The following is a 17,600-nucleotide window of genomic DNA, read 5'->3' as shown; positions in this document are numbered from 1 at the left end:
ACTACTACTACTACTACTACTACTACTAGTAGTAGGCGCGATCTCGGCTCACTGCAAGCTCCGCCTCTTGGGTTCACACCATTCTCCTGCCTCAATCTCCCGAGTAGTTGGGACTACAGGTGCCCGCCACCACGCCAGGCTAATCTTTTATATTTTTAGTAGAGACGGGGTTTCACTGTGTTAGCCAGGATGGTCTCGATCTCCTGACCTCGTGATCCCCCCTCCTCGGCCTCCTAAAGTGCTGGGATTACAGGCGTCAGCTACCGCGCCACCACGTCCGGCCGAGCTCACCTCTTGATAAGTTGCCTCCTGTCCTGGGGAATACTGTCCAAGGAGGCCCAGCCTGCGGAGGTGCGAGTGGGAATTCAGGAAGCTAACGTGGATCCCAGACATTGCCGAAGTCGATCCTGAGCTCGAGGCATCAGCCTGAGCCCAGTCTGCAGATGGGAAAACTGAGGCTCCGGGCGGTGAACACCCTGCCTTGTGGTCACCCAGCACAGGTGCGGAGACTCCGATTGTCACTTCTGTTTATTGAGTTACAAGTTGAGATGTGCAGGTTCGGTGGCGCTAGTCCCCCCCATCCCTCCCCCCTTGGGCAAAAATAGCTCCCAGCGCCGAGGAATGGGGGGTAGGGAGGGTCTCGGGCAACGGGATGGGGCCCCGAGGGTCCCCGTGGGGATCGTGGGTCCCAGGATCAAGCACGTCTGACACGGAAGACAGAGAGCGGGGTGGGGGGCCTGCCTCGACCGTGGCGTCGTGGGGAAAGTGAGGGAGAGCTTCTGTACAAAGTCATCTTCCGCGAGGGTCCCGGCTGCAGCCCCGAAACGCCGATGGGCCCCGCGGGACGGAAGCAGAGAGCGGAGTGTCCGCGGGGCTCTCTCAGAATCCACGCCCCGCCCAGCCAACCTGGGGGCGTCTCCCTGACCTGGCCCCGCCCACCGGAGCGAACGGCCCGCCCAGGTGGTCTGAGCTGCAGACCTGGCGCAGGCTCCGGCCTCCTCCTGCTGCGGCTGTGCTCACCAAGCGATGCCCCGCCGGCCCGGCGTTTACTTCTTGTCTTCTGGAGGCGCCGGCAGTGGCTCGGGCAGAGCCTTGGGCGAAGGCTCGGGCTCCCAGAGCAGGAATTCGTGGAGCAGCGTGTTGACCGTCTCGGGGCATTCCAGCATCACCATGTGGCTGCCCTCGTCGATGAGCTTCAGGAATGCCAGGAGCAGGATCTGCAGAAGACGCGGGGCTCAGGGTAGGCGGGGGCAGGAGGGTGGAGCGAGAGGCCAGGCTTCCCTGGGACTCGGACTTCCACACATGGCCCGCAGCATCCAAAAGTCCCTCCTCCCATCTACCCTGCATCTCTCCACTTCCACTCAAGGGGGAGCTAGAGGATGGCCTGTCGCCCTGCAGGAGCCGAACTAGTATTCAGGCATCCAGCATTTATTAAGTGTGTACGGTACGCCCGGAGAAGGATTTTCTTTTTTCTTTTCTTTTCTTTTTTTTTTTTTTTCTGGAGACGGAGTCTTGCTCTGTCACCCAGACTGGAGTGCAGTGGCGCAATCTCGGCTCACTCCAACATCTGCCTCCTGGGTTCAAGCGATTCTCCTGCCTCAGCCTCCCGAGTAGCTGGGATTACAGGCACGCGCCACCACACCCGGCTAATTTTTGTATTTTTAGTAGAGACGGGGTTTCTTTTTTTTTTTTTGTTTTTTTTTTTGAGGCGGAGTCTCGCTCTGTCGCCCGGACTGGAGTGCAGTGGCCGGATCTCAGCTCACTGCAAGCTCCGCCTCCGGGTTTACGCCATTCTCCTGCCTCAGCCTCCCGAGTAGCTGGGACGACAGGCGCCCGCCACCTCGCCCGGCTAGTTTTTGTATTTTTAGTAGAGACGGGGTTTCACCGTGTTAGCCAGGATGGTCTCGATCTCCTGACCTCGTGATCCGCCCGTCTCGGCCTCCCAAAGTGCTGGGATTACAGGCTTGAGCCACCGCGCCCGGCCGAGACGGGGTTTCACCATGTTGGCCAGGCTGGTCTCCAACTCCTGACATCAGGTGATCTGCCCGCCTCGGTCTCCCAAAGTGCTGGGACTACAGGTGTGAGCCACCGCGCCCGACCCGGAGGAGGATCCAACATTAGGAGCTGGATCATTCTTTGCTGGTGGGGGTGGAGGGTAGCTGGTGTGGGGCTGCTATCCTGCGCATTTGTAGGTTGTTGAGCAGCATCCCTGGCCTCCATCCACCAGATGCCAGTAGTACCCCTCCCCCTCAGTCGTGACACCCAAAAATGTCTCCATGCATTTCCACGTGTTCCTTGGGGGCAGAATCCTCCTTAGTTAAGAACCACCAGTACAGAGCTATACTTCAATTTTTTTTTTTTTTTTTTGAGAAATGGGGTCTTGCTCTGTCGCCCAGGCTGGAGTGCAGTGGTGCGAGTATGGGTCACTGCAGCCTTGAACTCCTGGGTTCAACCGATCCGCCCCACTCAGCCTCCCAAGTTGCAGCGATTATCGGCGTGAACTACCTCACCGGGTTAGTATCCAAGGCTATTCTAAGTGCTAAGGATCCCCAGACCCTTTCTAATCTGAACTTGCTAATTAGAGTTTCTAATCTAAAGATCCCCTGGTGCCAGTCTCCTAGAATTATATAGTCACCGGTCTCTTATACAAATCCTCCGCTGTGAGGAGAGCCTTCTTACATGCGGTGGGGGACGGTGCATAATTGCTAACACCTGTCCAGGGCAGCCCTGCTTTCTAGATTATACCTTTGATGCTAGACCTAATGCTCCTGTTTGCCTGGGGTCAGAACAAGATGCAGCATCTAGACACCACGCCCACCCGGCGACCACGCCCCCTAGGAAAGAAAGCACGCCCACCAAACACTACCATGCCCCCCGCAGAGGCCACGCCCCTCCTGGGCTGCACCCTGGGGATTTGTAGCTGTGGCGCCCCGGGTGCCCTCCTCTACCTCGGCCATCCGCTGGTCTTCCTCTACGGGCACAAACTTATCGTGCATGCCGTGGACAAGCAGGACCGGCACGGTGAGCTCGGCGTGGTAGACCTCGTCGCCCTCTGGCCAGTACTGGCCGCTCATCATGGCCCGGAGCACGAAGGATGACACATTGAAAGCGTTGCCCTCCTTTAACAGCTGCTTCTCCTTGGCTCCTTGGCGGGCGAAGCCGGCCCTGGTGGTGGTGGAGGCACCGCTAGAGCCCCTCATGCCAGCCCGCCTGCCGCGGGGTGCCCCCGATGCCAGCCCTAGTCCCAGCAGTACAGCCCACCCTCCCATCCAACTCGAGCAGACTCCTGGGTTCCCCAGGGCCAGGATCACGGCCTTTGGGATGGGGGCACTCACTTGAGAAAGCTCCACGCCAGGCAGGGCGACAAGCAGTGCAGGACGCAGGTGGGCATGTTGAAGATTGAGCAGAAGCTGGGCTCCAGTGCCGTAGGGCCCCCGCCATTGATCATGATGACCTTGTGCACTAGGTCTGGGTACTCATGTGCCAGGAATGTGCAGAAAGAGACACTGCCCGGAATGGGTGGGGTGATAGGAGGATTGAAGGGAGGCGGTCAGCAGGATACAAGCAGTGACCATTTTGTTTTGTTTTGTTTTGTTTTTGTTTTTGTTTGAGACAGAGTTTTACTCTGTCGCCCACGCTGGAGTGCAGTGGCTCAATCTTGGCTCACTGCAACCTCTCCCTCCTGGGTTCAAGCGATTCTCCTGCCTTTGTCTCCCGAGTAGCTGGGATTGCAGCCGCACACCACCACACCCAGATAATTTTTGTATTTTTAGTAGAAATGGGGTTTCACAATGTTGGTCTGGCTGGTCTTGAATTCCTGACCTCAGGTGATCCATGCGCCTCAGCCTACCAAAGTGCTGGGATTACAGACGTGAGCCACTGTGCCCGGCCTGGTTTGTTTTTGTTTTTGTTTTTGAGACAGAGTCTCACTTTGTCGCCCAGGTTGGAGTACAGTGATGCAGTCTCAGCTCACTACAACCTCTGCCTCCCAGGTTCAACTGATTCTCCTTCCTCAGCCTCCTGAGTAGCTGGGAGTACAGGCGTTCACCACCACACCTGGTTAAGTTTTGTAATTTTTAGTAGACACAGTGTTTCAGCATGTTGCTCAGGCTGGTCGAGAACTCCTGACCTCAAGTGATCTGCCCACCTTGGCTTCCCAAAGTGCTGGGATTACAGGCATGAGCCACTGGGACTGGCCTGTTCCGTTTTTGAGACAAGGTTTTGCTGTCGCCTAGGCTGGAGTGGTGCAGTGGCATAATCGTAGCTCCCTGCAGCCTTGACTTCCTGGGCTCAAGTGATCCTCTCACCTCAGCCTTCTGAGTAGCTGGGACTACAGGCATGTGCCACCATGCTCAGCTAATTTTTAAAAATGTTTATGGCCGGGTGCGGTGGCTCACGTCTGTAATCCCAGCACTTTGGGAGGCCGAGGCGGGCAGATCACGAGGTCAGGAGATCGAGACCATCCTGGCTAACATGGTGAAACCCCCGTCCCTACTAAAAATACAAAACATTAGTCGAGCGTGGTGGCAGGCTCCTGTAGTCCCAGCTACTCCGGAGGCTGAGACAGGAGAATGGCATGAACATGGGAGGCGGAGCTTGCCGTGAGCTGAGATCGTGCCACTGCACTCCAGCCTGGGCAACGAGCAAGACTCCAGCTCAAAAAAAAAAAAAAAAAAAAAAAAAAATTTTTTTTTATAAAGACAGGATCTCCTTATGTTGGTTAAGCTGGTCTCGAACTCCTGGGCTCAAGTGATCTATCCTCTGGCGTTAGCCTCCCAAAGTGCTGGGATTACAGGTGTGAGCCGTAACACCTGGCCTGGTGAGGGGGTTCATGTCCTCCCCTTACCCAGAAGGTTCAAGAAGAACCTTGAAAGCCAAGATTCTTCCACTGGGGTCCATGGACACCTGAAGGGGTGAGGGATGGGGGCGGCCTCTCAAATACCATGAAAGTGTGAGATTGAGTGTTGAGGATGGAACTTATTTTGAAGAGAGAATCTGGATCCAGAAGCTTCACCAGACTTTTTATTTTAATTTTAAAAAATTTTTGTAGAGATGAGCACCTCACTATGTTGCCCAGGCTGGTCTTGAACTCCTGGGCTCAAGTGATCCTTCCATCTTGGCCTTCCAAAGTGTTGAGATTATAGAGCCACTGTGCCTGGCCCTCATCAGATTCTGAAAGTCACCATGACCCGAAAGCAGTAAGAATTACTTATCAGCAAGTGTTAGGAAAGCAATCTGATTAAACAAATGCTTCTGGCTGCCCCAAGGAGGTCACAGTTTCCTACTATCCCTTCCCTTTTAGGATGTTCCGCCATCTGCCTCTGGGCAAGACATATCTGTCTTCCTTATACAAGATGGAAGGGCATGGCCTGAGGAGCCCCCAAAGTTCAGTTCCTCATTCCTATTAAAGCAGGGGTCAGCAAACTATGTACGGCCTCTGGGCTAGTCATTTGCTTTTGTAAATATAGTTAACACTTTTGGAGATTTGAAAAATGGTTTCTAAATAAAGTTTTGTTTTGTTTTGTTTTTCTTCTGAGACAGTCTCGCTCTGTCACCCCGGCTGGAGCACAGTGGCACGATCTCGGCTCTCTGCAATCTCCACCTCCCGAGTTCAAGCGATTCTCCTGCCTCAGCCTCCCGAGTAGCTGGGATTACAGGCGCCCGCCACTATGCCCGGCTAATTTTTGTATTTTTAGTAGAGACGGGATTTCACCATGTTAGTTAGGCTGGTCTCGAACTCATGACCTCAGGCGATCTGCCCACCTTGACCCCCCAAAGTGCTGGGATTAGAGGCGTGAGCCACCGTGCCTGGCCAAAAAATGTTTCCTAAATAAGGTTTTATCAGAAGTTCCAACAGTGACTGTATGACCTGCAAACCTAAAATATTCGCTATCTGACCCTTTAAGGAAATGTTGGCCAGTCCCTGCTGTAATGAGGAAAGGATACAGACAGGAGTCAGGCAGACCTGATTGTGTCAGGGACTTCCTGTGTGTCTTTGGGCAGGTTGCTTCACCTCTCTGAGCTTCAGCCTCCACATTCCTGAAGTTGTAAATGTGCTGACCTCATAGCATTGTTATGGGGTCATGGGAACTATTGTAGGTGGGTGTTTTTTGTTTTATTTTTCTGGAGACAGAGTCTTGCCCTGTCACCCAGGCTGGAGTGCAATGGTGTGATCTTGGCTCACTGCAACCTCCACCTCATGGGTTCGAATGATTATCCTGCCTCAGCCTCCTGAGTAGCTGGGATTACAGGTGCCTGTGAGCACACCCAGCTAATTTTTGTATTTTTAGTAGAGACAGGGTTTCACCATTTTGGCCAGGCTGGTCTTGAACTCCTGACCTCGTGATCCGCCTGCCTCAGCCTCTGAAAGTGCTAGGATTACAGGTGTCAGCCACTGTGCCTGGCAGGTGGATGCTCATTTCATTAGAGGAATACTTTATCATAAGCATCAACTTTTGAGTATGTTATCATATAAACAAATATAAACAAACAAGAGCTGTTACCTCTCAGCCTGGATTCCTTTCTTTTAGATACTTACGTAACTTCCTTGTTTTCTTTTTTTACTTTTTTTTTTTTTTTTTACTTTTTAGTTTTTTGTAGAGATAAGATCTTGCTTAGGTTTCCCAGGTTGGTCTTCGGCAACTCCTCAGCTACAGCACTCCTCCCACCTCAGCCTCCCAAAGTGTTGGGATTACAGGTGTAAGCCACCACACCTGGCCACTTATTTATTTTTCTTTTTTTCTCTTTTTTCTGTTTTTAATTTTTGAGACAGAGTCTCACTCTGTTGCCCAGGCTGGAGTGCAGTGGCACGTTCTTGGCTCACTGCAAGCTCTGCCTCCCGGGTTCATGCTATTCTCCTGCCTCAGCCTCCCAAGTAGCTGGGACTACAGGCGCCAACCACCATGCCTGGCTAATTTTTTGTATTTTTAGTAGAGACGGGGTTTCACCATGTTAGCCAGGATGGTCTCGATCTCCTGACCTCGTGATCTGCCTTCCTCGGCCTCCCAAAGTGCTGGGATTACAGGTGTGAGCCACTGCACCCAGCCTCTTTTTCTGGTCTAATTGCATAGGCTAGAATCTCTAAAACAGTGGTGCTCAACCCACCTGGCTGTTCCAATCTTGCCTTTCTTCCTGGATAAGGGAAAGAATGAGGCCACTTGGTAGTGGTCAAGCCCCTGGGGACCAAGCCTTCCATGGAAGGGTTATTGGTAAGTTTTAGGTTGTATTACCTGCCCTTTAAGCAGGAGTGAATTTCAGTAACCCATGCCTTTGTAAATGCCTAGAATTTACAGGATTCCAATGAGCCCTTCCTGAATGCACAGGGATCTCCAGGGCAGCTGACTTTTGAACTTAGTCTAAGGCAGTGGTTCTCAGCCAGGGGTAATTCTGCCCACCAGTGCACATTTGGCAACTTCTGAAGACATTTTTGACTGTCATGATCAACACTAGATTGTGTAGTTGCATCAACTGGGCAGAAGCCAGGGATACTAGTAAACATCCTACAGCCCCCCACAGAAAAAAAAAATAACCTGGCCAAAAATGTTAGTGCTGGGATTAAACAACACTGTGTGTTTTTTTTTTTGTTTTTGTTTTTGTTTTTTCTGGAGTCTCACCTTGTTGCTCAGGCTGGAGTGCAGTGGTATGATCTCTGCTCACTGCAACCTCTGCCTCCCAGGTTCAAGTGATTCTCCTGCCTCAGACTCCTGAGTTGCTGGGATTACAGGCACGCACCATCATGCCTGGCTAATTTGTTGTACCTTTAGTAGAGATGGGGTTTCACCATGTTGGCCAAGCTGGTGTTGAACTCCTGACCTCAAGTGATCTGTCTGCTTTGGCTTCTTAAAGTGCTACAATTCAGGCACCTGGCCTGAGCAACACTGCTTTAGAACAATGTGAAATAATATCAGTGATGATGGAAATCCCTGTCTGATTATATATGTTAATGGGAGCTTTCAGCCTGGTATAGTGGCTCATGCCTGTTATCCCACCATGTCAGGAGGCCAAGGAGGGAGCATGGCTTGAGCCCAGGAGTTCAAGACCAGCTTGGGCAACATAATGAGACCCCCGCCATCTCTATATAATTTTTTTAAACTTGAAAATTGAGGGGGAGGGGGGAGGGATTGCATTGGGGAGTTATACCTGATATAAATGATGAATTGATGGGTGCTGACGAGTTGATGGGTGCAGCACACCAACATGGCACATGTATACATATGTAACAAACCTGCACGTTATGCACATGTACCCTAGAACTTAAAGTATAATTAAAAAAAAAAAAAATACAATCTGCAGATTTTTAAAATAAAAAAAAAAAGAAAAAAGAAAAGAAAATTGGCCGGGCGTGGTGGCTCACGCCTGTAATCCCAGCACTTTGGGAGGCTGAGGAGGGAGGATCAGGAGGTTGGGAGATTGAGACCATCCTGGCTAACACGATGAAACCCTGTCTCTACTAAAAATACAAAAAATTAGCCAGATGTGGTGGCGGTTGCCTGTAGTCCCAGCTACTCAGGAGGCTGAGGCAGGACAATGTCATGAATCTGGGAGGTGGAGCTTGCAGTGAGCCGAGATCTTGCCACTGCATTCCAGCCTGGGGAACACAGCGAGACTCCATCTAAGAAAAAAGAAAAAATTAAGGCTGAGCACCACAATGACTCACACCTGTAATCCCAGCACTTTGGGAGGCTCAGGTGCGAGGACCACTTGAACCCAGGAGTTAAAGAACATCTTGGGTAATATAGTGAGACACCATCTCTATTTAAAAGAAAAAGTAAAACTTAAATAATAAAAAAATGGGATTTTTTTCAAGGAGAAAAATTAGGATTTTTGTTTGTTTTGTTTTGTTTTAAGAGATAGGGTTTTGCCATGTTGTCCAGGCTCATCTCCAGTGATCCATCTACAAGTGTGACAAGTGTGTACCACTCTGCCTGGCCCTTTTTTTTTTTTTTTTTTTTTTTTTTAAGAGAGACAGGGTCTTACCATCTTGCCCAGGCTGGAGTGCAGTGGTGTGATCACAGTTCACTGCAGCCTCAACCTCCCGGGCTCAAGCGATCTCCTGCCTCAGCCCCTTAAGTAGCTGGAACTATATGTGTGCACCTCCTCATCTAGCTAATTTTTGTACTTTTTGTAGAGCTAGGGTCTCCCTATGTTGCCCAGGCTGGTCTTGAACTCCTTGCCTCAAGATATCCTCCTGCCTTGGCCCCCCAAAGCACTGGGATTACAGCCATCAGTGGCATCTGGGCTGAAAATTCAGGTTTTTTTTTTTTTTTTTTTTTGAGACTGAGTCTCACTCTGTCACCCAGGCTGGAGTACAGTGGTGCAATCTTGGCTCACTGCAACCTCCACCTCCCTGGTTCAAGCGATTATCCTGCCTCAGCCTCCCCAGCAACTGGGACTACAGGTGCGTGCCACCATGTCTGGCTAATTTCTGTATTTTTGGTAGAGACGGGGTTTCACCACCTTGGCCAGGCTGTTCTCGAAATCCCGACCTCAGGTGATCCATCCGCCTCGGCTTCCCAAAGTGCTGGGATTACAGGCGTGAGCCACAGAGCCCAGCCAAAAACTCAGTATTTTGTGACTGTCAGTCCCTGCTGACCCCCATCCCTCACCCCCACCCCACGTGCCAGGGTTCACTTACCCGTAGGAATGACCGATGAGCACGTTTCGCTTCTTGGCATAGCGCTTGAAGATCGCTCGCATGTCCTCAGCCAGCGCATAGAAGGTGTAGGCTGCGGCCACCTGGGGCGCAGAGCTGGCCCCATGGCCGGCCAGGTCAGGAGCCACCACCTCATAGCCTAGGCGCACAAAGAAGTCCAGTTGCTCCTTCCAGATGGCCAGGGAACCGCCGACACCATGGATGAAAAACAGCACCACGTCGGCCTGGGCGCCTTTGCAGCTAGTGATGCGCTTCTCACAGTCAATATGGATGGTCCTCTTGGGGCGCCGGGCTCGCCGCCGCCGCCCACCACTGCCGCTGCCGCTGCCGCTGCCGCTGCTGGGGGCCGAGCGGCCATCGCTGCCCGCTGGATCGGCCAGCTCCACCTCCACGGCGGCTGGCGGCTCCCCAGAGCCATTCTGCCCGTGCAGGAGGTCGGCTCGAGGGGCTCGGCCCAGGTTTTCCACCAGCAACCGCCCATTGCGGTACACAGTGATCCGGCGCTGACAGCGGACCAAGCCAGAAAGGTCCCCCTGGGCTGCATCCGAGGATGCGGATAATGGCGGAGGTGGGGCAGCGGCCGGGGCGGGTCCTGCATGCTTCACTCGCAGCACGCGGCCGGGCTTGACCTCTACAAAGGTGTAGCCATCGCTGGACTCGACGCTCTCCAGTGGCCCCACGGCGTTGGGGGGCGTGCCCAGCAGGCAACAGAAGATACCGTCGGTCACCCCGGTCAGCATGGTGTGTCCTGTGAGTGGGGACAGCAGCCAGTTCAGGTGCTGTCTCAATGAGAACCCTCTACCCTGCAGCACGCACTCCCTGAGCCTTGGGAGAACCCTTGTAGACTCCAGTTTGGGGAGCGCCTGCCAGAGCAAGTGAGCCATGGCACTGAGGTGTGTGTGTGTGTGTGTGTGTGTGTGTGTGTGTGTGTGTGTGTTTGAGACAGTCTCACTTTGTCGTCCAGGCTGGAGTGCAGTGGCAGTATCTCGGCTTACTGCAACCTCCCCCTCCTGGGTTCAAGCGATTCTCCTGCCTCAGCTTCCTCAGTAGCTGGGATTACAGGCAGGTGCCACCATGTATTTTCTGTAGAGATGGGGTTTCACCATGTTGGCCAGGCTGGTCTGAATTCCTGACCTAAGATGATCCGCCTGCCTCGGCCTCCCAAAGTGCTGGGATTACAGGTGTGAGCCATCCTGCCTTGAGATGTTTTGTCTGGGCAGTGCCTTTGTGTTAGTCAGACACCCTCCTGGGCCACCCTAGTCTATCCTCAGAGAGAAAGACATGACTACGGCTTACCCCATAGGGTGTCCACAGGGAAGGTGGTGGGGTCTGGTGGGGGATGTTCCTGGAGAAGGGGACATTGTGGCAAACATGGACCAGCCTGAAGACACCCCCTCCCCACAAGCTGGAGTTTATACCATTTATGGCCTCCTAACTCATTCATTCAGGTATACACTAACTCATTCATTCAGGTATACACTAACTTATTCATTCAGGTATGCACTAACTCACTAACTCATCCAGGTATACACTCACTAACTCACGTATCCCCAGGGCCTCCTAAATCATCTAAAATGTGCAAATCTTTGGTGGGCCCCCAGTGAGATTCCTAGCTCTGAATCTGACTCCTGAAAGATGAGGCCCTGGGAGAGGGGGTTGGGAACTGAGCCACAGAAAGCCTTGCTCAGCTCCCCCAGACCAGGTGAGCCGGGGTCTGTGTCATAGAGGGCCAAGCTGAGACCCAGATACTCTGAGAGGAAGCTAGACTCTGAACTTCCTCCTTGGCACTCTGGATTCTGGGGATCTGCTACACAAGTCCCCAGAGGTGGAGAAGAGGATGGGAAAGGCAAGGCCCTGGCTGGGGGCCTCCAAGCCTCCATCCCACTCCTTGGGCCACCCCCGCCCCCGTGTCCATGGCAACCACAGGCAGTTACATAACCTAAGGGGGGATACCCGAGCAGTGCACCCCCATTGTCTAGGTGTCTAGGGCCTGGAGATGGGGCCAACTGCCTGCCTGCCCCCCACCCCAGGTTGGGCGCCACTAAGGTAACGCACGCCCGAGACTGAGCCCGCAGTGGCCCCAGACATACTGGAGGGGAAGCAGACTGTGCCCCACACCTCGAGTGGGGCCCTAATCCCGGATTGCAGAGGGCAACGCACAGGCGCCTCCCCAGTCCCGCTTCCCCGCCCCCGGCCCCCGCCTTCCAGGTGTTCGTCATCCCTGCAGCGGGGTCGAGCCCACTGGGGCTCCGTGGCTTCCTAGGAGCCCAAACGCGGGGTTGGTGGACACCACTCCTCCGAAGTGGAGGCCCCGGGGTTTCGATCTCTCCTTTTGGGGCCCACTCCCCGCTCACCTCATCGAGGGCCGCGGGGCCCGGGTCGGGGCGGAGGGGTCCCAGGTGGAGAAGCCAGCGTCCGCCTGCTGGCGCCGTTTACATGGTGGCGCGGGGTCAGGCCGGGTGCGTCTACGCTGGCGGGCACCGGCCCCTGGCGGTCAGCACAGGGGCATCCCGCGGCCGCCGAAAGAGCCGGCCCTTTAAGTTCCTCCCCCCGGTAGGCGGAGCCATGTGCCGACGGGCGGGCACTGCGGCCTATCGCAGCTGCGGATTTACCTGGCCTAGTTACGAGCCCAATCAGAGGCGGCAGTTCTGGAGTGGAGGCGGGCTCTGGGAGCAACAACCCCGCCCCTTTGGTGGTGCACCGAGGTTGCGGGAGGATGGGGCCTGGCTCAAGGCGGAGAAGGGGGTTGCAGTCCAAGGTCTGAGGGACGCCTGGGAGTGCGCGGCCAGGGCCCTCTCTCTGCAAATGGGTATCCCAAGCCCCTGCCTCCCAGCCCCTGCCTCCGAATTGTCCTGTTCCTCTCCAAACGAGGCTCCCATACTCTTCTCTCTGTATCGACCTTTCCATTCTAGAAACAGAGACTCCAAGATCTTTTCCCAGTCTCCAGTGGGGAAACTGAGGCTTATAAAGGGCACAAGAACATAAATCAAGCAAGGGGCAAAGATGGGACTTGAACCCAAGGCTGTGTAATTCCAAGCCCTGGGAACCATTATTTGCTAACCTCCCTCACCCCCCCCCCCCCCCCCCCCCCCCCCCTTTTTTTTTGGTAAGGACGAGGTCTCGCTATGTTGCCCAGACTAGTCTCGAACTCCGGGCATCAAGCAATCCTCTCGCCTACGGCTTCACCAAAGGGCTGAGATTACAGGCGTGAGCCATCGTGACGGGCTTCTCTAAAGCTTTCAAGGAAAGTCTTAGAGCTGTGGGTAATTAGAGAGTTTGAATTTCATAATCAGCCGATTTAACCTATGGCTGCCATGGTTCTGAGGAGGGCTGATAGCAAGAGGCAGGCATCCCAGCTCTGTGGTGCCGGCGGGGCCACGGTAGGCCCTCAGGAGAGCTCAGGTCTCAAATCCAGCCTCTGCCCTTTGCTGAGGTGTGACCTTGGGCAAGTTACTTCATGTTCCTGAGCCTCTGTTTATTTCTTTATGAAATTAATCCTCTCATAATTTTACTATGCAGGTAAAGCACTCATCAGTGTCATGCATATAACAAGTGCTCCGTGTATTATGGGCGTTATTGTAGTGGTGATGTTTTGCTAAATGATGTTACAGGTAGGATGGGCTTTGGGGGACGAGGGGTTAAATGCTCCTTGCTGCTTGGCCACTCCCATCCCCTGGAATTTGCTGCCAGAGCTGGATTCCCTCCAGACACCTACTCTTGCCCACTAAGGGCACTTCTGGGAGACTATACAGTTTATTCATTTAGCAAGCACCTCTCTGTATGAACTCCAAGCTGGCACTTGTAGGGATACAGCCCCAAGCCCCTGGCCCTTGAGGAGCCCCTGAACTTGGGGGAGAGTCAAGGGAAGGCAGTTGGACCAGAAGAATGGACAGCGGTTGAGAGAAGAGGACTCCTCTTTTTTTTTTTTTGAGAAAGGATCTCACTCCGTTGCCCAGGCTGGAGTGCATTCGTGCTATATCATTGCTCACTACAGCCTGGATCTCCTGGGTTCAGGGAATCCTCCCACCTCACCTTCCGAGTACTTGAGGCTATATGTGGTTGCTACCATGTCCCCAGGCTGGTCTCAAACTCCTGGCCCCAAGGGATCCTCCCTCCTCAGCCTCCCAAAATGCTGGAATGACAGGCATGAGCCACACCTCACTCAGCCCTTGGAGGAGAGGAGAGGATTTTTAAAGGGCGGATAGGGGAACACCAGGCAGAGAGGAGGGCGTGGCTGAAATGTAAGATGGTGTGTGTACAGGGTTTTGCATGCCTGATGGAAGGGCTGAGCAGGTTTTACTTGGGGAAATGGAGAGCCAAGGATAGTGTGTGAGTAGGTGAGGGGTTGAGATCTGAGTATCAGAAATTTTTTCTTCCTTTTTTCTGTTTTTTTTTTTTTTTTTTGGTTCTAACAACAGAGGAAAATTCTTCTAGGGTCCGAAATGGAGGCAAGATTGTCAAAGACAAGCTTGCAATCCATGAGTTTTACGGATCGAGAAAGCCCAGAGAGGCGCAGGGACCATCCCAAGGACACCCAGCGAGCTTGAACTCAGGCCTCCTCGGCTTCCTGCCAAGAGACGGAGACTTGGCTGCAGCCAGGACAAGCTGCCAGCCAGCTGCGTGCCATCTGCCCAGCTGGAGGTGGTAAGACCAACCAGCCGTTTCTTGCGGCTGCCACCAGCTGCGCCCGGCCACCGCGGGGCACCCTCTGCCGGTCAACAGGAGAGATAACTACAGCACAGCTCCCAGCTGACCGCGGGAGATAATGCCTTGTGCGCACGCGCGTGCTGAAAAGGCGCTGTTCTCCCGCTACCTCTTGGTTTGTATGAAGAACCCTGCCCCGCGGACAGACTGGCGCGCCTCTGTTGCGCAGGCGCAGAACTACAACTTCAGGGTTTTCCCCAACGGCCTGTTTTTGCACGTTAGGAGAAACTACACTTCCCATAATCCTTTGTTCCAGGGTTGGGCGCCTCTGGGCTCCGGAATCGCCGGCGGCCGGGCCTGCGGGACCCACTGAGGATATGGCTATCTTGGCTGGCTCCCTGTTGGGCCCCACGAGTAGGTCGGCAGCGTTGCTGGGTGGCAGGTAAGTCCTCAAAGGGGAACCCTTCCCCAAATCTGGGAATAAGGGCGTCGGAGGCTGGCGCTACTGTTCACTGCCCGCATGACCTGCCAGGGACTTGCGCATTTATGGAGCGCATTTCGCAGCCAGGCTCTGTCCCCGGGAGCAGAGGCTCAGAGAGGTTGAGCGCCGAGATCACCCAGCACCCCGTCTGACCTTTCTCGCCGTCCCTGTACCCACGCAGGTGGCTCCAGCCCCGGGCCTGGCTGGGGTTCCCGGACGCCTGGGGCCTCCCCACCCCGCAGCAGGCCCGGGGCAAGACTCGCGGAAACGAGTATCAGCCGAGCAACGTCAAACGGAAGAACAAGCACGGCTGGGTCCGGCGCCTGAGCACGCCGGCCGGCGTCCAGGTCATCCTTCGCCGGATGCTCAAGGGCCGCAAGTCGCTGAGCCATTGAGGATCGCGATGCTGTCGGCGGGACCCCCAGAGAAGCATCGGCCTCACCTCGCGACCTTGCCTGGCGCTGTTTTTGCAGGGAGCTGGGGAGCAGGAACGCCTCGGACCTGAGTACTCTCCGTATTTTGGGGTTGAAGGCTGGATGGGAGCTTGCCAAGTCCCTTTTTACGCTTTTTAATTAGGAAGCGTTTCGAACCTGCGCAACAGACCGAAGAACAGTACAGCGAACCTCCTTGTACCCAGTACACAGCCTTGACTACCGACCACCTACAACCCGTCCCTGCCCCATCCTTGGTTCTTTTGAAGCTGATCTCAGGCAACGGATTATTTCTTCTATAAATATTTATTGTGTCTCGGAGAGAATGTATCTCTCCAACATGAGAGCTCATTAAAACATAATTACAAAGCGTATCACATCCAAAGGAATTATTAATAATTTTGAAATATTGTTAAACGTGTAATAAATGTTCAAAGTTCCAGTTGCCTTACATGTCATAACTCTTTTTTTTGTTTGTTTTTGAGACAGAATTTCCCTCTTGTTGCCTAGGCTGGAGTGCAATGGGGCGATCTTGACTCACCGAAACCTCTGCCTTCCCGGTTCAAGCGATTTTCCTGCCTCAGCCTCCCGAGTAGCTGGGATTACAGGCATGTGCCACCAGGCCCGGCAAATTTTGTATTTTTAGTAGAGAGGGGTTTCTCCATGTTGGTCAGGCTGGTCTAGAACTCCCGACCTCAGGTGATAGGCCTGCCTCGGCCTCTCAAAAAGTGCTGGGATTACAGGCCTGAGCCACTATGCCCGGCCTAATTTTTGTGTTTTTAGTAGAGACGGGGTTTCAGCGTGTGGACCAGGCTGGTCTCAAACTCCTGACCTCAGGCGATCCACCCGCCTCAACCTCCCAAAGTGCTGGGATTACAGGCGTGAGCCACCGGGTTCCCTTTTTTTTTTTTTTTTGATACAGAGTCTCGCTCTGTCCGCCAGGCTGGAGTGCAGTGGCACGATCTTGGCTCACTGCAAACTCTGTCTCCTGGGTTCAAGCAATTCTCCTGCCTCAGCCTCTTGAGTAGCTGGGATTATAGGCGCCCACCACCACACTCGGCTAATTTTTGTATTTTTAGTAGAGATGGGGTTTCAACCATGTTGGCCAGGCTGGTCTCGAACTCCTGACCTCAGGTGATCTGCCTGCCTTGGCCTCCCAAAGTGCTGGGATTACAGGTGTGAGCCATCATGCCCAGCCTGTGTCATAAATTTTATAGGTTTAGGCAGGCTGGTGGAAAACTGTGTGTGTGTGGCGGGGGGGTGTTTGTTTTTGACAGGGTCTCACTCTGTCGCCCAGGCTGGAGTGCAGTTGTCAGATCCCTGCTCACTGCAACCTCTGCCTCGGGTTGAAGCAGTTCTGGTGCCTCAGCCTCCCCAGTAGCTGGGATTACAGGCGCTACTAATCCATGCCCAGCTAACTTACGTATTTTTAGTAGAGGGGTGTTTCACCATGTTGCCCAGGCTGATCTCCAACTCCAGCCCGTAAGGAGTTTGAATCTTCCACCTGCCCCTTGGGGATGTTTGATTTTGAGCAAGGACTTAGCTCTGTGGGGTGCGTTTGTCACCTATAAAATGCAGTGCTGGTTTCTCCTCTGCTCTGTTGCTACTGGAGTAATAATACTTAGTAGCTTCCACTTAGCAACTTCACTGTGCGGTTGCTATGTGCTGGGTGCCCAGTCTTTGCCCTAGAAGTCAGGAAGGCAGTTTGGACACAGTGGTGTCAGGGCTGGGAGGGGGATTGTGAGGGCTGTAGGACCTCAGTGAAGATACCTGACTTGCCTTTTTGAAGAATGCAGTCTTGGAGGAAATGGCAAGGTCTGGGAGAGCCCAGATGTAGGAGGAATTGGTTAGAGGTGAGGACACAGGTGGGCAATGAAGGCTGCAGGTACTCATAAGTGGGGTCAAGGAGTTGGGATTGAATACTAGGGAGTTATGGGAGGTGTTTGAGCCAGATGGTCTCGAGGAGGGGATAGGGAGCGTTATGGTTTTCCTCTTCTAGGGCTGCTTTAAAAACGTAATAAACACAAGAAGATGCCGGCACGATGGCTCCCAGAGTTTTCAGAAGTCAAGTCTGGAGGATTGCTTTAGGCCAGAAGTTCGAGACCAGCTTGGGAAACATAGCGAGACCCCCCCCCCCCCCCGTATCTTTTTTGGAGACGGAGTTTTGCTCTTGTTGCCCGGTTGGATCTCGAACTCCTGCCCTCGTGATCCGCCAAAGTGCTGGGATTATAGGTGTGAGCCACCGTGCCCGGACTTTTTTTTTTTCAGACAGTCTCGCTCTGTTGCCCAGGCTGGAGTGCAGTGGCGCGATCTCGGCTCACTACAAACTCTGCCTCCCGGGTTCACCCCATTCTCCTGCCTCAGCCTCCCGAGTAGCTGGGACTACAGGCGC

At 53.7% G+C, this 17,600-nt stretch overlaps 2 protein-coding genes across 2 annotated transcripts; one reads left to right on the top strand and one right to left on the bottom strand.

The window, feature by feature from the left end:
- Nucleotides 1–510: 510 nt before the first annotated feature.
- Nucleotides 511–12,694, bottom strand: ABHD8 (abhydrolase domain containing 8). The gene is made up of 5 exons (XM_023229790.3): nt 12,007–12,694; nt 9,635–10,400; nt 3,336–3,506; nt 2,949–3,165; nt 511–1,217 (listed from the first exon to the last, which is right to left on the bottom strand). Exons 2-5 carry the CDS (start codon nt 10,390–10,392, stop codon nt 1,047–1,049), a joined length of 1,317 nt encoding a protein of 438 aa, XP_023085558.1. The 5' UTR covers nt 10,393–10,400; nt 12,007–12,694; the 3' UTR covers nt 511–1,046.
- Nucleotides 12,695–14,479: 1,785 nt separating this feature from the next.
- MRPL34 (mitochondrial ribosomal protein L34) lies at nt 14,480–15,655 on the top strand. The gene is made up of 2 exons (XM_023229791.2): nt 14,480–14,738; nt 14,959–15,655. The coding sequence occupies exons 1-2, from the start codon at nt 14,674–14,676 to the stop codon at nt 15,170–15,172; spliced, it is 279 nt and encodes a 92-aa protein (XP_023085559.1). The 5' UTR covers nt 14,480–14,673; the 3' UTR covers nt 15,173–15,655.
- Nucleotides 15,656–17,600: the final 1,945 nt, after the last annotated feature.

The sequence above is a fragment of the Piliocolobus tephrosceles genome, chromosome 21 (assembly GCF_002776525.5).
Source record: "Piliocolobus tephrosceles isolate RC106 chromosome 21, ASM277652v3, whole genome shotgun sequence".
NCBI classification, from domain to species: Eukaryota; Metazoa; Chordata; class Mammalia; order Primates; family Cercopithecidae; genus Piliocolobus; species Piliocolobus tephrosceles.
Note: the sequence above shows the minus strand (reverse complement) of the source record. Positions and strands in the feature narration are given on the sequence as shown.

Excerpts from the sequence above, each read along its gene's own strand:
- ABHD8 (XM_023229790.3), bottom strand. The coding sequence starts at position 10,392 with ATGCTGACCGGGGTGACCGACGGTATCTTCTGTTGCCTGCTGGGCACG. Across the intron at positions 3,507-9,634 it reads CTCATCGGTCATTCCTACGG|TGTCTCTTTCTGCACATTCC; the intron begins GTAAGTGAACCC and ends CATTCCGGGCAG. Across the intron at positions 1,218-2,948 it reads AAGACCAGCGGATGGCCGAG|ATCCTGCTCCTGGCATTCCT; the intron begins GTAGAGGAGGGC and ends CGTCTTCTGCAG.
- MRPL34 (XM_023229791.2), top strand. The coding sequence starts at position 14,674 with ATGGCTATCTTGGCTGGCTCCCTGTTGGGCCCCACGAGTAGGTCGGCA. Across the intron at positions 14,739-14,958 it reads GCAGCGTTGCTGGGTGGCAG|GTGGCTCCAGCCCCGGGCCT; the intron begins GTAAGTCCTCAA and ends GTACCCACGCAG.